At 36.8% G+C, this 20,899-nt stretch overlaps 1 protein-coding gene across 2 annotated transcripts in view; it reads right to left on the minus strand.

The window, feature by feature from the left end:
• Positions 1 to 19,639, minus strand: part of CARNMT1 (carnosine N-methyltransferase 1) — a 40,253-nt gene extending 20,614 nt beyond the window's left edge. The window contains exons 1-3 of one of the 2 annotated variants that reach the window (XM_018052078.1): positions 18,593 to 19,639; positions 12,124 to 12,319; positions 11,136 to 11,299 (exon numbers count right to left, since the gene is read on the minus strand). In XM_018052078.1, coding sequence (XP_017907567.1) covers positions 11,136 to 11,299; positions 12,124 to 12,319; positions 18,593 to 19,077 — 845 coding nt within the window. In that variant the 5' untranslated portion in view covers positions 19,078 to 19,639. The other variant, XM_018052079.1, reaches the window with a different exon arrangement.

The following is a 20,899-nucleotide window of genomic DNA, read 5'->3' on the forward strand; positions in this document are numbered from 1 at the left end:
GTTTCACTGCTAAATTTTATATATACAATAAGGCATACACTGAAACGTTAAAAAATGATTTCTGACAAATAGGCTTATTGTGATTAGTAAGATATTCTTTAATACTTGAACATGGGCAAACTAAAACCAAGGTGCCTTATAAAAGTTTTCACTAAAATAGAATGTTGCCTTTTCATTCCAGATTATATACAATATGTCTATGTGTATGAACACTTTGATTTTTAATAAAGAAAATGGGAACATCTCATTTGGTTTATGCCTACCTATACTGGTTATCTAACATGAACACACATATTTTTAACACTAGATTCTGAAAAACTCCTATCTGTAGGACACCATGCTGGCCCTTGTAAAAAGGACCCATCATCATTTGCTACTTCCTTCTAGACCCACCAAAACATTTACTCTCTAGAACTACCTCTTTTCTCAGTTTCCATTTGTCCAATCAAAAACATGCATTTTCTCCAAGTGGCTCTGTTCAGCAATTTTTTAAAAAATCAAGGTAATGCAACAGAAAATATAAAGGATTTGGAAGTAAATTCATAAGAGTATTTAAATCTTTATCCAAATATCAATAATGATCAATTTCTAAAAAAGTAAAAGACTACCACGCAGAAATTAGAAATCATGCCAACCTTCAGGGAAAGTTGTATTAATAACAATACTAATATTTATTTTGTTCACTTAAAATTAGCTTTTTGACAGCTATTATTAAATACTCCTGAACTAATCAAGCTTATAGAACTCTATTCCTACCTTGTGGCAGAAAGTTTCTATATAGAACTGCTATTAAAAGGCTGTCCTAAAGCCACAGAATAAAGAATACAGCGAGCCTTACCTTAAGAGTTAAGAGAGATTACTTTAGATCTACCAATTATTTGTATTAAGAAAAAAAAAAAGATTTCAGTAGACATACTAAAGAAAACACATTATAAAACAAAGAACTGAAAAACTGATCAAGAATCAAGCAATGAATGGGAGAATTTTTGCCCAAACCTCTGCTCTTAGAATTTTTTTTTTTTCTATTCGGTATTTATATAAAGGATATTAACAGCATACAAGAAAAAGTCTCTGATCACAATGTATATAAAACAAAGGCTTTCTAAAAGGCATTTTCTACTGAGTCTTTATGAAGTCTAGGGCATTTTCTATGAAAATAAGAGAAATATAAATCTAAGTTTAGACCTTTTTGGTGAGCTGACTTTTTAAACTTAGAAAACCAGAAGCCATACAATTAATATGTGCCTCAGTAATCAAGTGTTGCTGGCTTGAGATTCTTAGCAAAAACCAGGCAAGTAAACAAGTGCATGTAGTTATTGGGCTGGACTATGGATGAGCAATCTTTTTTGCCTTTTCATACTGTTCATGGGGTTCTCAAGGCAAGAATGCTGAAGTGGTTTGTCATTGCCTTCTCCAGTGCCACTCCCTTCTCCAGTGATGCTAGGAAAGTTTGAAGGCAGGAGGAGAAGGGGACAACAGAGGATGAGATGTTTGGTTGGCATCACAGACTCAATGGACATGAATTTGAGTAGGGTCTGGGAGGTGGTGATGGACAGGGAAGCCTGGTGTGCTGCAGTCCATGGGGCCGCAGAGTCCGACACAACTGAGGAACTGAACTGAACTGATGGATAAGCAATATATTTACTACAAATGTAACACCCCTGATAATAGTGGGAAACTTCTAATGCTTTTCTAGACAAGCAAGAATAAAGAGTACAGAGAGCACTTGTGGGTTTGAAGAGGCCATGGTTGCACCGTGGTTGGCCATGTTTATACTAACCTTTGCTCTCCAGCTATTTTACCATCAGTAAACGCTGTTCTTGGGAGAAGTTTCCTTTATTGTACAGAGAATAATTTTTGCATAGCATCTGCAAATAAGCGAATTCCAACACACAAAATACTTTTTCTTGGTGTGTCAGCATGATGACACTTAGCTGACCCCTGGTGGTAAGTGTATGTACAACTTTCAAGCATCAGAAGAGTTTGGTTCTATTACAATCACAATTCACATGGCAGAAGCCACTACCCACATATGGCTACTAAATACTTAAAATATGGTTAGTTCTATTGAAATATGCTGCAAGTATAAAATAAATGCCAATATTCAAAGACAGTATAAAGGAATGTAAAATATCTCATTAAAATCTTATATATTATAACATACTTATATGTTAATATGTTTCAGATATACTGGGTTATTAAAGTATATTATTAATCTCACCTGTTTCACTTTTCATGTGACTACTAGACAATTTAAAACAACATAGGTGACTTGCATTATATTTCTATTGAACACTGCTAGTCCATACAGAGAACTCATAAACACACAATTCTGGGCAAAAAACAATTGTGAAATGACATCACAAACCATTATATAATCTTTTAAAACATACAGAACACAATGTGTTATTCATATATGTATATATAAACATGTAGCTAATGTAGAAAGCTAAGATTAGAATAACAAATTTATGCTAGTTGTTATCTCCAGAGAGAAGAATGTGCTCTGTATGATTTGCAGAGCAGTTTCAACTGTTAAACAACAAAGAAATCTGAAATAAATCCGGCAAAATGTCACGCTTTAATAGAGCTGGATGTTGAGACACTTTATTCAAACTAGAAAATGGGTTAGAAATCAGAATTAGTGTCTAGTCCCTTCAAAAGTATGGTCCCAACTTATTTATCTTCTTCCAACAAAGAACTTCGTACATCACCAAGACAACTTTTAATCAATTCCAGAAAACACTTCCTAACCATAATCTTGAGAGCTCCGACATACCTACACAAACTTAGTTTAAACTATCACCTTATCTATAAAGTCTTTCTTTTCCCAAATATCCCAGGCAGAGCTTTAACTCACTTCTCAGTGTTTTCAGTGCTTCATTCATACCTTTGTTTATATGCCCAGTTCATCACTTTGCTTCTTTCATTTAATACAGGGGTCAGCAACTATAACCCACTAGCCAGTCACCTGTATTTGTGAAAAGGTTTTACTGGAACACAGCCATGTCCATTCATTTATGTACTGTCTATGGCAATGTTCTCATGACAACAGAGCTAAATAGTCAGTAGCCAGAGACCCCAATGCCTACAAAGCCTAAAATATCTTCTAGCTAGCCCTTTTAAGAAAAAGCTTACCAATTCTTGATTTAATATATCTTGAACTTTCCCAATCAGTACACAGAGCTTTCTTAATCTGTTTTATGACTAAGTAGTCCATTTAATACTATAAAATAATGTATCAAAATAATAATGCTAATTAAGGACATTTAGATTGCCTCCAATGTCTTATTATATAACATTAAAGCTAATATCTTTGGCATAAATAATTTCCATATGCAGGAGCTTATCTGTAGAAAGCTTTCCCCAAACTGAATTGCAAGGATCAAAACTGAATTTTGTTCAATGTTACCAAATTGCCCTCCATTAAATTTTACTAATTTATTCTTCTACCAGCAACATGTTTCCTCATACCTTCAGAAAGTTATATAATTTTCAAATTCTTGCAGTAGATTAAAATGGCATCTTAGTATGGTTTTTATATTTGCATTTTCTTATGAGATTAAGCATGTTATATTTCTTTATCTGTTTACTATTTACACTCTTTTTCTATTAGGTTATCATCTTGAATTGTTTTCCACTATTTTTTTTTTTTAATACTTGAAAAAATTTTTTCAAGATTTTTAAGTACTTGAAATGCTGGAATGGTAGGCACTTGGGATCTTGATGAAAAAGAAATCTGAAATATTTGTCTCTCTGGTCTAAGAGAGCTTTCTGGATTAAAGAGATATTAAATATCTTATTTATTTTATCTTAACATCTCTTAAAATATTAAAGAGACTATTTTCAGCCTCTAAACTACCTTTGCATTATTTGGCAATCTTCATTTGCTCTTATAAAATGGTTTCTTTCAGATGCAAATAATTCTTTTATAACTTACATTTTTTATTTTAACCTAAGTAGAAAAAGCCATCTTTAAAGGATTTTAAAAGTCTTCTTGAAGGGTTAGACATATTCTAAGAGGCAAAGACATAATAGATTTACCACCCACAAACAGACAGAATAACACTTCAAATTCTTCTAAAATAGACTGGGTTAATGAAACTAAGATCTAAAAAACTACAATCCGGTAGTTTTCAGGATTCATAGAAGAATATGATTCTACATGGTTGTGATTTCCCATTTCAAACAGGAGTTGAACCTAAGAATCTCTCTTTCCTTAGCAACTATAAACTCACAGCACTAAATTTCTGAGCCAATAATAACTGAGGTATCTGGCGTTCAGCACAATTAAAACAGCATTTCATTAATTTACAAACAGGCCCCAATACACATGTCAGTCTGTCAGCTTCAAAGCTGCTTATACTTGTAAACTTAGACATTTTAAAATTCTCAACAGGAACAAACTGGACAAACTGATAAGACAAATATGCTTACACAGAAAAAAAGTATTTTAATGACCACAAGAATAGTTAATTTATGCATATTTAAGTATATTATGTTTTGCAAACAGATCTGTTAGAAAAGGCCTTTATTGAAATTTCAAAAAGAAAAGAACACAATCAAAAGGCTAGCTGACATAAACATTACTGAAATTCAGCCTGAGTATAACAATATCAAATTCACAGGTGTTTGCTGTGGCACAAACAGAATCCTAAAAATTTTATCTGAGTCCCAAACTTGACCAGAATTTACCTGAATTCTGAAGCGCTACAATCATGTCCCTTTTTCAGGACTTAGAGTTTATCTTTCGTGGCAAAGTTATGACTTTAATATGGATAAAGACTTTGCTATGTTTTGTTAGGCTTATTTTTTAAGGGTTTTTGAAAAACTCATCTTATATGCTCTAAGGAAACCAATCTAAATTAAACAAGCAAAACAAATGACAGAAGAAAAAATATGTAAATTTTCCATTGGGTACCAGAATGACAAAAAAAAAGTTTGATATTTTGATGCACTTGATTTAAAATTCATACATCCCTGCCTACTTTTATAACAGTAATTACTATCAGAGAAGGGAAATGGGTAACTGGGGAGGAGATTTTATATCCTTTGAAACCTTTAAAATTTTGAATCCTGTAAAATACCTATTTAAAACATTTTTAAATTATTCTTTTATATTAAAATAACCTGTTAAAAACATTAAAGTTAATTCATCCTTTTCTCACCAGTCTACATTTTATCTGTCAACAGTAATAAAAATACTACTAATAACAGGTAAATAGCAATAAAATAATACTTGTGCTAGTTCATTAAGTGCCTTTACCCATGAGATCCCCTTTTACTATGGCTAACATTATCATGCTGACAGGATACTATGGCAATATACATGATTCAGTGATCACTAAGTATGAATGAAATCATATTTAAAGTGCTAGAAATTATGCTGACATATGCATTTGACATTCAGCCTTCCAGAAATACCCAAACTTTAGTATATTCCAACTGTAAAGAGTTTTATCTCACAACCTACTTTTCAGAAACAAAGATATTTTGACTATTAAGAAATACCTGGACTTTATATTTACAAAGACTAGTAAAATATATGATCTATTATTTTATAGATAGTACATACATTGAGTATACCAACTAGAAGAATCTTTAAGATTTTTGAAAGCAGCAATATTTACAAAAGTTCCCTAAACTGAAAACATTTATAAAAAGTATGAAAAATGAGGAAATATGAGACTAGATTATGATTCTAACAGTTGTAGAATATTTAATGTAGGACCACTGATAAAAATTAACAAAATAACTTGTAGCACTTATTAAAGTAAACAAAGGTAGCCTTACAGAATAAAAGAAAATTATTAATAATAGGAAAAAGAAAAAAAAAAAACAATCACTTCATTTGACATAGAAAACGCATTGACAAATGCAACATCCTTTCATGACAAAAACTCTCAGGAAATAAGAGAGGGAAAATTTCTCAGTATCAAAAAAGGGCATTTATAAAAAACCTAGAGCTAAAATTACACCCAAAAGTGAAAGACTGAAAGCTTTCCCTCTAAGATCAGAAACTAGATAAGGATGTACTTCCAGAGCTATTTTAATGGGAAAGGAAGAGGCAAAAACCACCTTTATTCACAAACAAGATGATCTTTTATGTAGAAAATCCCAAAGAATCAACAAGAAAGCTACTAGAGCCAGTAAACAAATTAAGCAAAGTTGTAACACATAAAAATAAACATAAACACATTAAAAAATCAGTTCTGTTTCTATCCGTTGGCAAAGAACAATCAGAAGAGAAAATTAAGAAAACAATTCCATACATGAAAAAGAATGAAAAACTTAGGATTAAATCTAACCAAGGAGATGCTACACTGAAAACTTGTATACTGAAACTTAAAAAACAAGGTTGAAAGATATTAAAGAATACCTAAATAAATGGAAAGACATCCTATATTCATGAATTAGTGCTAGCGCTGAATCACTTCAGGTGTGTCCAACTCTTTGCAACCCTATGGACTGTAGCCCACCAGGCTCCTCTGTCCGTAAGATTCTCCAGGCAACAATAATGGAGTGGGTTGCCATGCCCTTCTCCAGGGGTCTTTCCACCCAGGGATCAAACCTACACCTTTTACGTCTCCTACATTAGTGGGTGGGTTCTTTACCACTAGCACCACCTGAGAAGCATTACTCATTATTAAGATATCAATACCACCAGAAACAATCTACATATTCAACACAATCCCTGGCAATATTCCAACAGCCTCTCAGAGAAATGGAGAAACTGATTCTGAAATTCGTATGAAATTGCAAAGAACCCCAAAGAACTAAAATAATCTTGAAAAAGAATAAAATGTACAAATCACACTTCCTGACTTCAAAACCTGCAAAGTTATAGAAATTAAAATAAGTATGGTACTGGCATAAGGAAACACATATAGACCAATGGAATAGAACAGAGAGTCCAGAAATAAATGCTTACATATGAAAAAAGTGAAAGTGTTGTTGCTCAGTCCTGTCTTGACTCTGTGACTCTTTGCAACCCTAGGGACGGTGGCCTGCCAGGTTCCTCTGTCCATGGAATTATCCAGGCAAGAATACTGGAGTGAGTTGCCATTTCCTTCTCTACGGGATCTTCCCAAACCAGGAATCAAATCTGGGTCTCCTGCACTGCAGGCAGATTCCTTACCCACTGAGCAACGCCAATACATGTCACTCCTATGATTGTGTTACATTATAAAACACTCAATGAAGTCTTATAATGTAACAGCCTGCTTACTCTAAAGACTTTCTTGCTAGCTTGACAAAATCTAAGTAGCCACTTGTGAAAGCCCACAAGGGGAGTGTGAGGGACCTTCAGGAGCTGAGATAGGCTTCTAGCCCTCAGTCAGCAAGAAGCCAGGGCCTACAACCACAATGAAACAAATTCTGCCAACAATCTGCATGAGCTTGGAAGTCTATGCTTCTACAGTCAAGTCTCTAGATGAGAACAAAGTCCAGCACATATCTTTGTTTATAGCCTTGTAAGATCCTACACAGAGTGAAACCATGTCCAGATCCCTACCCACACAGAAACTATGAAGTGTAAATGTGTTTTGTTTTAAGCAGTTAAATTTATGGTATTTTGTTGCACCAATATACATCTACCTTCCAGATGCAGCAATCTCACATCTAAGAATTTACGCTAAAGATACATCTCCAGCAATCCAAAAAATAAACATGCACAAGGTTATTAACTACAGCATTATAAATGCAAGATACTGCCAACTTCTTTACTTAAATAGCCAAGTATAGGAGATAGAAGTAGTCTGAAACTGTTAAAAAAAAAAAAAAAAAGGACTGACTAAGACCTCTAAGAACTGATATACAGCTAAATTAGGATGTATCATTAAGTGAAAAAAATCAAAGTGCAAAATAAAATATCTATTATGCTGCAGTTTGTGTATGACAAAAGGGGATACCTACAGAGGGGGAAAAAAAAATACCTACTTACCTCCATAAAAAAGACAGAAAATACAAACAAGAAGGATAAATGAGAAATCAATAATACTGATTACCTATATGGTAGAGTGGGGTAAAGAAAAGACAGAGGAATGAATGACATTTTTTCTGAATATAGTTTTGTCAAGATGATAGTCCACAAATCAAAAAAATTAAAAAACCAACAGGAATGGGGAAGGAGGCAGGGACACGCAACTTTAAAACTAAAAGTGAACAAAAACAAATAAACCTAAATATACTGGATTTCACATAAAAAACATAACCATACCTAGGGTGAGAAGGCTGAAAGGGAGGTAATTTGAGTAAAACAGTGAAGAATATTTCTATTAAAAACCCTTAGTTTAGGGGGGAGAATACTTCCTGGCAAATCCTGAACTCCTTTTGGTAGTTTTGTTTTTCCTATAATGTGGAGGTAACAATTCTGAAACTTGTGTGTGTATTGTAGAAAAATAAAATGTTAGCTGCTCAGTAGTGTCTGACTCTTTGTGACCCCATGGACTGTAGCTCGCCAGGCTCCTCTGTCCATGGAGTTCTCCAGGCAAGAATACTGGAGTGGATAGCCAGTCCCTTCTCCAAGGGACATTCTTCCCAACCCAAGGATCGAACCCAGGTCTCCCACATTACAGGCAGATTCTTTACCATCTGAGCTACCAGGGAAGCCCAAGTATTGTAGGACTGAGTGAGTAAGCAAATATACTGATGTCAGAAGCCAGGTTTTTCACTGTGGAAAAGACAGACAGACAGAATGGAGGAAGCTAAGGGAGGAATCCAACAGGGCTGGATTAAAATTGAAAGTACCAACATGAACTCATGATCTCTTGTGTTTGGGGTGTGTGTTTAAGTTCTATCTGCTGAAAGACCCATAAGCAATGACATCTCAGGAACAATGAACATGCCTAGTGCCAAATCTTGGTCTCTACACTCCATTCTACATTAAAAGGAACAGGTCCTTGGGAAAATACCCACTCCAGGACTTAAGCAGGAAAGATACAAGATTGAACTAAAATGTCTTTATTATTCCAGAAAGTAAGGAAGTGCTCCAAAAACAACTGAAGCATGCCATGCCAAAAGGACATAGGCACCAACCAACTGGAATCCTACTGGCCAAATCTGAGGAAATTTAAAGAAGAAAATTTAAAAAGCAATGGTAATGGATTATAACCTACTGAATAAATAGGAACCATGAGTCATCCCTGTAATCAATAAGAATATTAATAGAATGCTGATAACTGTAGAGTTAGAAAATCACCATTCCACCAACATCATAACAAGGTTAGTCCATCCAAGATTCAATGGATGACAATTTTAGGAGGGAAAGGGTTTGCAAAGGAATAGGATACTAACTGCATGGTCTCAAAGTATCTCCTCAACAACTGCTTATTAGTTGCAAGAAGAGAAACAGTAACTAAATAGTGGGAAGAACAAAATAACATCTTGATTAAAATCAATGAGGGGCTAACAGACATTGCATATCTCTGAACGTAATATTCTGAAAAGGATACAACATCAGCTCTGTATTAGTTTGAGAGAAGACACACAATCTAGACCTAACCATGAAGAAGTCTAAGACAATATCAAACCGAAGAATGTTCTATAGAATTACTTCCTCATATTCTTCAAAAATGTCATGAAAGTTAAAAAAAAAACAAGGCCGAGGAACTCTTCCAGATTAAAGACTAAGAAAGACATCAGAATTAAATATAACATCCTGGACTGGATCCTAGACTGAACAGAAAAATAAGTGTGACAAAGGACATTATCAGGATAATTTGTGAAATTTAAATATAGACCACAAATAAGACAGTATTCAAGTTTAAATTTCCTCAATCTGGTAACTGCACTGGGTTTATGTAAGTGAATATCATTGTTCTTAAGAAAAACTCAAATAATAGGCAGTAAAAAACATGATATAATACTAACTGATCTCTCAAATAGTTTAAATAATTGTGTATACGTACTGCCGTGGGTAAAAACATAAAGGTGGGAAGAAAGAAGGGAAGTAGGAAAAGGAAACAAAAAAGCAAATGTAAAATGCTAAGAACTGGTGAATTTAGGTGAAAAATACACAGGAGCTCTCTATACAATCCATACAACTTCTTGGGTAACTTTGAACTTATTTCAAAATAAAATGTTTTCAAAAAAGAGAAGGGACATATACATATGTATTGAAATTTCTGGATAGATACATCTAAACTGAAAGATGTCAATCAACAAAGAGGGGAAGATAAGGAAAAGGAGGCTTTCTTTTCTCAAAGATCCTTTAAACAATGGAATGAACTCCATCCATTGGTTCTCTTTAAACAGATAACCTCTGAGTCAGGTTCCCAACCTGGGATCCATGGACCAAAAAGGTCTATGGAAAAAATTCACTGTACCTACAAGGGGGTGAAAAAAAAAATTACATTTTAATTTCATTAGCCTTTAACTGATGTTTCTATCAGCTGTGAATGCAGAAAACAAACAAGAGTAGCTTTAGAAGTACCTGTGACTTTATCACCAACAGAAATTATACATTATATATATTTTCACTTCATATTAGCTGTTGAGAGTCTCAAAATAACATACAGTATTCAGGTATTTTCAAACTCTATTAAAATCTCCTTTTAAGACTTTTATTTAATGTGATACTTGATAAAAAAGCAGGTTATAGCACAAGCTTGCTTAAGCATTTTGATAACCATATTTCATAATAACTGGTTTCTTTGCAATCCTATGTATGTCACTTTACTCATTTAGAAATGTTTTACTGAAAAAGAAAAGATGGGCTTCGGACTGTTCAAAGTTTTCATGGCATAAAAAAGTTAAGAATCTCTTCTCTGAGCTATAGATCACTCATTTGCATACAAATATGCCATAAAGAGGAAAATTAAAATGCTTTAGAGCTTTTTGCTCTGCCATAAAACAAATTATAAAAGGATAGACATCACTGATAATAAACACTCAATCTAACCATTATTTAATTTCTAGATAATTTCCCATAGTGCTAGAACAATAATTATTCAAAACATTAACTGCAAACTCACACAGATGAAGCATCCAAGAATAGCACATGTAACAGCATACACCAACACATGAAAATATACAGGCACTCAACAACTGTAAAAATTAATCAAGACTGCGAAATTTCTCTCAGAGAAACTCAGTGCTTACATAAAGAAATTGGTTAAAAACAAGATACTATTTACCATTTCTCTTTTGGAAAATTTTTTAAAATTTCTTTAATGATTGGTTGGTAGCAGGCATCCCTTTCTGCTTTCCCAGTTTCACTCCAGTCTCTCACAAACTGTTTCAATGTGGATTTTAACTTATCCATGTCAAACGTAGATGCTGGCATAATCTTTCCATTTCCCTGTTTAAAAAACAGAAATCAATTAGTTTTTCAAAAAGTAATCACTCTTGCATATGGTTATAGTTAAATAATCATGCTATAGAGATACTTTATAGATGGTTTAGAGGGTAAATCACTAGCCTCTCACCTCAACCTGGGTTCAAGTGCAGCTTGAGATCCTAAATGAAAGGAGTTTGGTGGTCTCACTTCTACCCTCAATAAACTATGGTTCATTAATCACGAAGCCACCATCTAACTAAGCAATGTGTACTCAGGAGAGGATCAGAACTGGAATGCTATGCAGACCAAACTCTAAGAGAGGGAAGAGTTCCTTCAGGTCACTCATGGGACAGCATGGACAGGCTCAAGTGACCCAACTGCATCTACCCTGTGGATACAAAAAGGACTTGAGCTCCTATTTCTGCCAGTCCCTTGAAAGTTATAAGTAAAAACAATTTTTTTTAAAAGTAAAAGATGAATATCAATAGATGTAAGATTCTGAAAATATCAAGGTAAAATTAATTTTACATAGCTAGTAAAATTGTTTATTAAAAATGTACGTCACTAACTCCAAATGCTGTAATAGTCAGAACACTATGGAAAGGTGTATCAAAATGCCAACAATTATCTTAGTATGTTGTGGGGGGGCAGGGGGAATCTGCCAACAAATCCAGTTTCCGGTATACTGTGCTATCAAGCCTAATAAAGGGACTGAACATAACAAGTGAAAATCTTCTCCAAGTAGAGCAAATGAGCCATGAAAATTACAGAAAAGAAATCCAGAAAGATCTCAAAATATAGATTAAATCCTAAAATAAAAACAAAGAGAACAAAATTTCACATACATCTTCTCCATATTCTTTATTTTCAAACATATGTATGCAATCATTCACAATGGTCAGTAGTATTTCTTGATTATGATCAACACATTTCCGGATCTTGTCCAAGTGAAGAAGAAACTGAGGAAGTAGTTTCTGTTGATTAGCTGGGAGTGATCGAAACTGTCTTTCTGTTCGGTGCACTCGCTCATGCATACTGGTGCTAAAACATAAAAGGTGTTTTTTTAATTGGCAAAAGAATTCTCACCAGAGGCCAATCTTAAAATATTTTAAGGTTGTCTTCCTGCACAAATTATTTCCCTATAATGTATACTGTCCAGCCATTTACAACCTTTCAGTTTTTTAAAGGATACTGACTTATGAAGTTTTCTATGTTGCAACTAAACAAAAGACCAATAGTTTAAAACATCTGCATCAATTAGAAGGGAGGAAAAAAAGCAAACATAAAGAGGATTAATGCACAATAAGTTTATTTTTATGATTTCAATTTCCAAAAAAGGTTTTCAGCAAAACAGCTGAATGCTTTAGATTTATCCATCAAGTAGCAGAATGCTGCTCTAGAATCAGAATATACACAAAATGTGTTTTAAGTCAACCAAGTTGAATTTTTTTAAATATTGTAAATGATCTTACATGCCACAAAAATAGTAAACAAATGAAAAACTGAAATTCTATAGCTTTTTATACAACAACATTCACAACAGTTTCCAGATAACTCTAAAGGTCACTTTGAGGACAACCAATTTATAAAACCTAAAAAGAACATCATTTTTAAAAGTTAAATAATACACTCACAATGAAATATCATTTTACATCAGTCAGATAGACGGGCAAAATTTAAACACCTGACTATATGAAATATTGGTAAAAATGTGGAAGATTTAGAATATTTATCTTCAGATTGATGGTGGGTGCATAAGTTAGTATAACCACTTCAGAAAATTTAGCATTACCTAGTAAAAACTTAATATGCACACTCCCTATGACCTAGCAATCATACACCTTAGACACAAAATCAAGAAACTCTTGCAAATGGGCACATGACACATGAATAAGTCTCATCACAGCACTGTAAGAAATAACAAGCAAAAAACCTGGAACAACCCAGAAAGTCCATCTCCAATAGACTGAACAAAGAAAATACAGTATAGTTGTACAATGGAATACAATCAATAAATACAGCTACACACAATAAAATGGATAAAACTCAGGAACAAAATATTTGTTGGAACAAAGCAAGTTGCAGAAAAATACATAATGTACAAATTTCATCTTATATAAAAATAAGCAATATATTTTAGGGACTGAACATATGTAGAAAAACTACAAGGAAAGCAAGGAAATGAAAATTCAGAAAAATGATGTCCTTTGAGGGGAAAAGGATAAGATAATGTTCTTTTTTTTAAACTGGGTGGTAGATGTTCACTACATCATTCTTTACATTTTACATATACAAATAAACAAATACATAAATGCATGATGTGTTTCTTCTAAACGTTCTTTGGCATTTACTCAGTACTAAATGGAAATGAAAAATATTTTTCATTCAGTTGCATGAATCCCTCTAGTCATTCAGATAATTCTCTCATTTTTATCTCATGTCAAATCAGTGTCTAATTTCTGAACAGTCACATCTAAGGAGATTCTGAAGAAACCCTTGACATAACTTATTTGTAGAAGATTGTGTGTGGTGGTATTCTGAGGGTGGTTAGGGATACTGTAAACTGGAGTTGGCAGTGGTTGCACCAATTGTTGCTTCTTCTTTTTTTTTTAAGACCTCTGGAGTCTAACAGATCTGGACTGAAATCCAGGTTATGCTATGTATTTGCTTTGTGACTCTTAGCAAGTTACTTCCTTTCTCTGTGCCCCAACTGCCTCATATACATAAACAAGGAATATATAACAATGATGATAATGATAGAAGCTATGATTTATTGAGATTTAGTAAGTGTCAGGCACTAAACCAAGTCACTTAAAATGAATTATTCTGAAAAACATGCATAAAACTCCATGAGGCAAATACCAGTATACCCCTCTGCCTACCTAATACATTTCACTGAAACTGTAACAAAATAATGCACACTACACACTTAGCCCAGCGCCTAAAACATAATCAGAGCTCAAATATACGAGGTATATCTAATTTATGAAACTAATGTATACATAGCAAAAATATGAAAAATACAGAGCAGTAAAAGTACTCGGGGGGGGGGTAAGTTCCTAATAATTCCTCTTCTAGAGGTAAGCACTTCTAACTCTGGCATATTTCTGCTTTATTGCTGTTGTTTAAGACAAAGTAAACTAATACCTTTCTAGTCAAAAATGCAGCATGTCACTTGGAAGTGGTTAGAAGTGGAGATTCACAGGTCTCACATGCGAGACCTACTAAAATGTAATCTGCCCTTTAACAAGATCATCAAATGACCCACATACATATTAAAGTTTTAGAAACACTTGAAATTCTTCATCCTTATCAAAATAATTTTCCCAGGGTAGAAAAAAGTTCTCAAATGACTAAAAGGACTGCTCATCATCCCATCTTATGCAACCAAAATTTACTTAGCTATTTCCCAAACACTGGGCATCTAGATACTTTTACCTGTCAACACAATGTACTTTTTGTGTTCAAAATCTATCTATATTTTAGAGGAAAAAAAATTACCACAAATTCCCAAAAGAATTACCACGTCAGAAAAGGTAAGAATTTATAAAGTTCTTGATACAAACTGATTTTCAGAAAAACTGTATCAATTGACACTTCTCTCAGTAGAGTATGACACTAAGAAACTACTTAAAGTCATCAAACAGAGCTGCAACAGTTTATAATTTACTGTCAACAGGTTAAACAGTCTCACAGTAATTCTTTCCTTGAATTCCTGGGCACTGGATGCCCTACAACCTCCCTCTGAGCACACCTCAAAACTCAACATTTCCAACCTGAACTTAGCACATGTCCTACCAAAGAAATCTGTACTTCTTCCTAAATGGCTGCTGTTGATCAATGGTACACCATACATCCACCAAGTCAGAAATTAATGAGTCATCCTAAAATGCCTCTTCTCATAGCTCACACAATCAAGAGGACCAGAATCCTTTTGCATGTGCGAATGTGTTCAGTCACTCAGTCGTGCCTGACTTTTTGTGACCCCATAGACTGTAGCCTGCCAGGCTCCTGTGTGTGGGATTTTTTAACTGGGGCTAATTTCACTCTTCTGTAAATGCTTAGGTCACCAACGTGCTTAAGACAGCAGTGGACAAGTTATGACCTCCTGGCTACTTGCCTGTTTTCGTAAAGAGTTCTACTGGAACACAGCTATGCTCATTCCTTCACATACTGCCTGTGGTTGCTTTCACACAAGCACACAGGCCTACACGTTTAACAAAGACCACCTAGCTCTCAGAGTTTAAAATATTCGTTGCCTGGCTCTTTAAGAAAAGTTTACCAACCCTGTTTTAAAGGAATATTTTACAACCTTCAGACTCTCCTTGGTTCTGAACTGAGTCAGCATTAAAAGGCCACATCCTTGGGTACCTAAGAGGAGAAAGTAGGGTCAGTGGCTGTTATTTCCTCAAGTGTATCCCTACCTCAAGCTCCCTCTACAAGGCAGTGACCCCAACTCTGACTCAGTCATCTTTTATAAGAGTGGGTCCAATGATAGATCTAGCCAAGAATCACAGACCCATTCCTCTGCTCCTGTTGAAGTATTCTAGAATTCCAAACAGGGAAACGTATCTATTCAGCAGAGTGTCTCAACCCATTTTAAATATTTATTAAATACCCAAAGTTGAAATTGTCTTACTAGCATCACTGCTTACTAATATAGGGTAAATTTTAAGTTAATGCTTTTGGATTTCAGGCCAGACTCTACCACAATTTGGTTGGACAACCCTGTGCAAGTTGCTTACTTCTTTACATGCCTATCCCCTCATCTGTAAAAATGAGCTCTACATCTCAGTTTTTAAGATCCCACCTAACTGCTATTTCTAAAAGTAGGACATTTCTGACAAGACCTTTAATATTTCAAATGTAGCATACCCTATATGAGTAGGTATCTCCATTTATAACAAAAGTGGTAATTTAAGGCTAACATTTTTTGCTATAATCATTTTACCTTAGTGAGACTATGTCATCTAAGTAAAATCTATAGGAAGTACAAAATTGAAAGCCACTGGAAAGAGAAAATATTAATCAGAAGACATTTCTTGCTTCACGACCCTTATCTAAATCTCCTATATCCTGATGAAAAGACAGTGAGCAGTAAAACCCAGTTTTCCAATATTTGGATGTACCTGCTAATGGTCTAGAATAGGACTGTCCCTAAGAACTTACTACAATGATGGAAAGGCTTACATCAGCATTGTCCAAGACAGCAGACAATAGTCAAATGTGGCTGCTGAGCACCTGAAATGTGGCTACTGAGACTGAAAAGACGAACTGTAAATCTTACTATATTTTAATTAATGCTTAAATTTAGCCAGATGTGATTAGTGGCTGAATATATTGGGCAGCACAGGTCTATAAGATTATAAAATGTTGGAAGGTAATAATCCAGTGTTTTCTGCTACACAATCCTTTCTGTAATTCTAAACATACGTTTAACTGTATACTATTTTTAGTATAAGGGATTTCAATTTTTTTGAGTACATATATATAAAAAGGACTGTTGCAAAAAATGAAATTTTCCTCGATCTCACACTGAACTGCTATATAAGAGGCAGAAGTGTATAGAAAACAGTATCACAACCACCTGAACACACACACAGGGCCCCTTTCTATATTACCACACTTGGGTCCTAGTTTCAGATCAAAATCCCTTGCCCTCACCCACAAAAAGGCCCAGCTGATACTTAATCATAAATATCAATTCTAAAGTAGTCCTAATACATACTACACCTAATAAACAAACACACATTTTAACTGTGTCTACTACAGTCCCAGGACATTTCCCAATATTCTTTCTACATTTTTCAACAGTAAAATATACCAGACTTTTCTGTACCTACCACTTTGAGCTACCTAATGTCAGCTCCTTCTTCTCCCTGTATGGTTCTTCCAGACATAATACTTGCAACAAATTCAATTCTGATTGTCTGCCTTTCCCTCCGTAAGTAATGTGGTCCATGGTTCATATGCCTGGGTTTAATTAGTAGATTTCATCAAGATCTTTCAACCTCAAAAAGTCATGGCACAAATGTAATCAGAGTCTAAATAAGCTTTTATTAAGCAAGTTTTGAAATTCAGAATAGTAACAAACTAATGATCAGTTACAAACTGACAAACTATCTGGGAAGGACAAATGTACTTCTTTGCTACCACTGGTCCTGTTAAAAATAGAGTTCCAACAAAACGCCAGGCACTGGTGACATAAAAATAAATAAGGCTCAGTCCCTGCCCTTGAGGAGGTCAGTCAAGCAATATTAAAAAATTTGCATAAAGCACAGCAGGAGCCCGTCTAAAGGAACAGTTTTACTTGAGTAGGAGGTCACATCTACCTGATTCCAAATGCAGAGTTAGAACACAGTAGTCGGTGGACTCATCCCTCACACGAATAAAAGTGCTTTCTTTACCTGAAAACCCAGTTGTTTTAAGTCCCTTTCAGTTCTTGTAACTACAAGTCTGTGACTAAGCTACTTTAAGATTTATTTATAAGAAAGTCCAAGTTAGGAAGTTTAAAAGTCCTACCACGATGCCCAATCCAGTGAGAATTCGATACACATTTGCAGAAAATATCATAAAGGCGGCTCCTACAGTATTTTCTCTCATTTCCCTCCCTAAAAATTTGCAAATTTTAGAACATCCGGACTATCTGCGACCTTAATTTCACCCACCAGTTAAAGACACTGAGTGGCATCATTCACTCGCTCACCACAAGTGCCTGTGCGTTCACCGCGCCAAATAGGGGGTGGGGGTAGGGGACCACAAAAGTGCCTGTGCGTTCACAGCGCCCGGGGGCGGGGAGAGGGGGCCGGTGCGGCTAGGACGGGGAGGGCCGGGGGATCTTAATGCTGCCCTCAACAAGAACTGGCAACAGTTTGGGAAAAAATGTCCTACAGCATCCCACGTGTAGGTGAACTTGGGTTCTCCGTCTGTTCAGTTTGGAGGACATCGACAACACAAACAAATCATGCCCAGCACTGGACGATTTTACCATCAACATCTTCTATCTGAAATTCTTACAGCACTTTTCCGGTCATCCCCACGGGCCTCAAAGCCAAACCTTTAACGAGGGATGGAAGGCAAGAGGGCTAATCTGCTCCTGAGGTCAGAAGACAAGAGGTTGAGCAGCAGACGGCGCGGCAGACACGCGGGTTTGCTGTGCCGGGAGGGGCTAAGGTGGTGCGAGATGACTCGGGGGCCCGGAGGTCAGCTCAGGCGGCCCGGTTCCGACGCCCCGGAGGCGTGGCGTCCGGCGGGTCCGCCGCAAGCGGCTGGCGCCCCGACGGGCTGAGCCGGGGTCCGCCACGGGCTCCTTACCCGTAGTAGCGGAAGGCATTTATGATCTTCCAGAAGTGCTCGCGCTCGAGCCTCTCCTCCTCTTCCTCCGTGCTGCGCGCGGCCGCCGCCACCGAAACTGCCGCGGCGGAGCCCAAACGCCCGGCGGAGAACTGCACTTCCACCTCCTCGTTCACGCCGCCTCCCCCGCAGCCGGCACCGCCTCCCCCGCAGCCCTCCGGCAGCTGAGAAGCGGGCGGCGGTGGGCGCCGCCGTCGCTGCATCGCCGCCGCGGCCCTCAGCCTGGCTCGCTTGCGTCTCGCCGCGACTGAAAGCGTGGTGGTGGCTGCTCGGCCTTCCTCTAGACGGCGCCCGCTGCGGACATGCCCCCTGCTCGCGGCGCGCTCCGCCCCCGCCGCCCTGAGGCCTCCATCCTCGCCGGGCTCCGCCAGCTCTTCAGAGCTCCCGAAACGACAGCGCCTGCGCATTCGAGAGCCCGACGAAGGACCGCAGCCACCTGCGCTCATTTGATGCCAGGCTTCTGCGACGGCGTGCTGACGTCACGGCGACACGTGAAGTGGGCGGAGCTAAGTGCCAGATGGGTGGGGTGAAGGAGATTGCTGGTGCGTTAGGGCTGGCAGCTTAGGGGAACCGCGTGGTTCCGGCTTTAGAGCCAGACTTCTGATTAAGGTTAACAGACTAGAAAGGAAGAAAAATGCAGGAAAAAAGTTTAGCTTTGATGAATTTTCTGAACTTTTATTTCAGAAAGTCTAGAAGAAAGGCCTTGCATTCACCCTGATTTAACTTTTAATTTATTAAGTGAATTTCTGTTTTAATTGCATAAAGGGAGAGGGACACTGTCATCTTTCCAGTGTTTGGGGACCTAGAAAAGGACCACCCTGGACTGGTCATGGCAGCAGATCAGGAAAAATTCAGGACTCTATGTAGTACACGCACTTTGGAAGACCACCAAAGCTCTCAGGAGCCATAGCAGTGCACGATTAATGGTACCCCATAGCAAGGTCAGAGTTAACCACTAACTCTTCGTTCACTTTTCTCTCCATTTCTCTATGAGCTCATAAATAAAACGGCTGCCCTACCTGCACTTAGTGTTATTCTTAGAAAATAAGTCATTCCACTCAATTTAATCTACCATCGAGGAAATTAGTCTTTCAAAATAATGTTGCGTGCCTTCCCAGTCGCGTCTCCCACTTTGCGACCCCATGGACTACATAGCCCGCCAGGCTCCTCTGTCCCTGGGATTGTCCCAGCAAGAATACTGAAACTAGTTGCCATTCTCTTCTCCCGGGGATCTTACCTCCCAGGGACAGAACAAGCATCTCCCTCTCCCCGGCCGGCATCTGAACACCCCCAACCCCCCGACCCCCATCGTCTGCATTGCAAGCAGATTCTTTACCTCTGAACCATCACGGAAGCACTTCAAAATAATGGTAAGACTGTTTAATTCTCAACAACAATAAACTTGCCCTGGGGCCACAAATTCTGTTAAAAAGATATAATCATGTTGAAAATGAAGTGGCTTCATTTTCATAATTTAGTAATTGGAAAAAAAGGCAGTGAAAAGTACTGTGGTTATCTATGTTAATAACATATAGAAATGTTACCTATTACATATAGAAATGCTACATTTCTATATAATATTTTTATAAAATTTAAAGTCTGTTTCTTCTTTGAATAGCAATGCAGTAATACATGGTTCAAAATTAAAAAGGGAAATGCAAAGGTTACAAATGTGAAGTTTCTTTACCCTGTCCCTAACCACCCATACCCTCTTTCAGATAAATATGTCGATTTCTTGTAGACTTCCCTGGTGGTGCAATCAATGGCTAAGAACCCATCTGCCAACGCAGGGGACACGGGTTCAATCCCTGGTCAGGGAACATTCCATATACCAAGAAGCAACTCAATCCCACCCCCTCTAGAGCCTGCTAGCCACAAGTTCAAAGCCTACAGCCTAGAGCCTGTGCTCTACAACTAGAGAAGTCATAGCAATGAGAAGCCCGCACACCACAACTATAGAGTAGCCTCGATTCTCTGCAACCAGAGAAAGCCTGTGTGCAGCAAGGAAGACCCAGTGCAGCCATAAATAAATAAAGAGATAAAGCAGCGTGTATATACAAAAAAAAAAAACCACCCCATAATATATATATGAATATATGTGTGTGTGTGTTTGTATAAATTTCTTGCTTATTTTTCCAAATTTTCTATCCAGTACCATTTCTCTTTGGGTTTGGTGCTTGGAAGCTTTGTATAAATTCTCATAATTTTAACTTACCGATGCTGTTTTCATGTGCTTGTGCTTAGTTGCTCAGTCGTGTCCAACTCTTT

Source organism: Capra hircus, chromosome 8 (assembly GCF_001704415.2).
Source record: "Capra hircus breed San Clemente chromosome 8, ASM170441v1, whole genome shotgun sequence".
Classification (NCBI taxonomy): Eukaryota; Metazoa; Chordata; class Mammalia; order Artiodactyla; family Bovidae; genus Capra; species Capra hircus.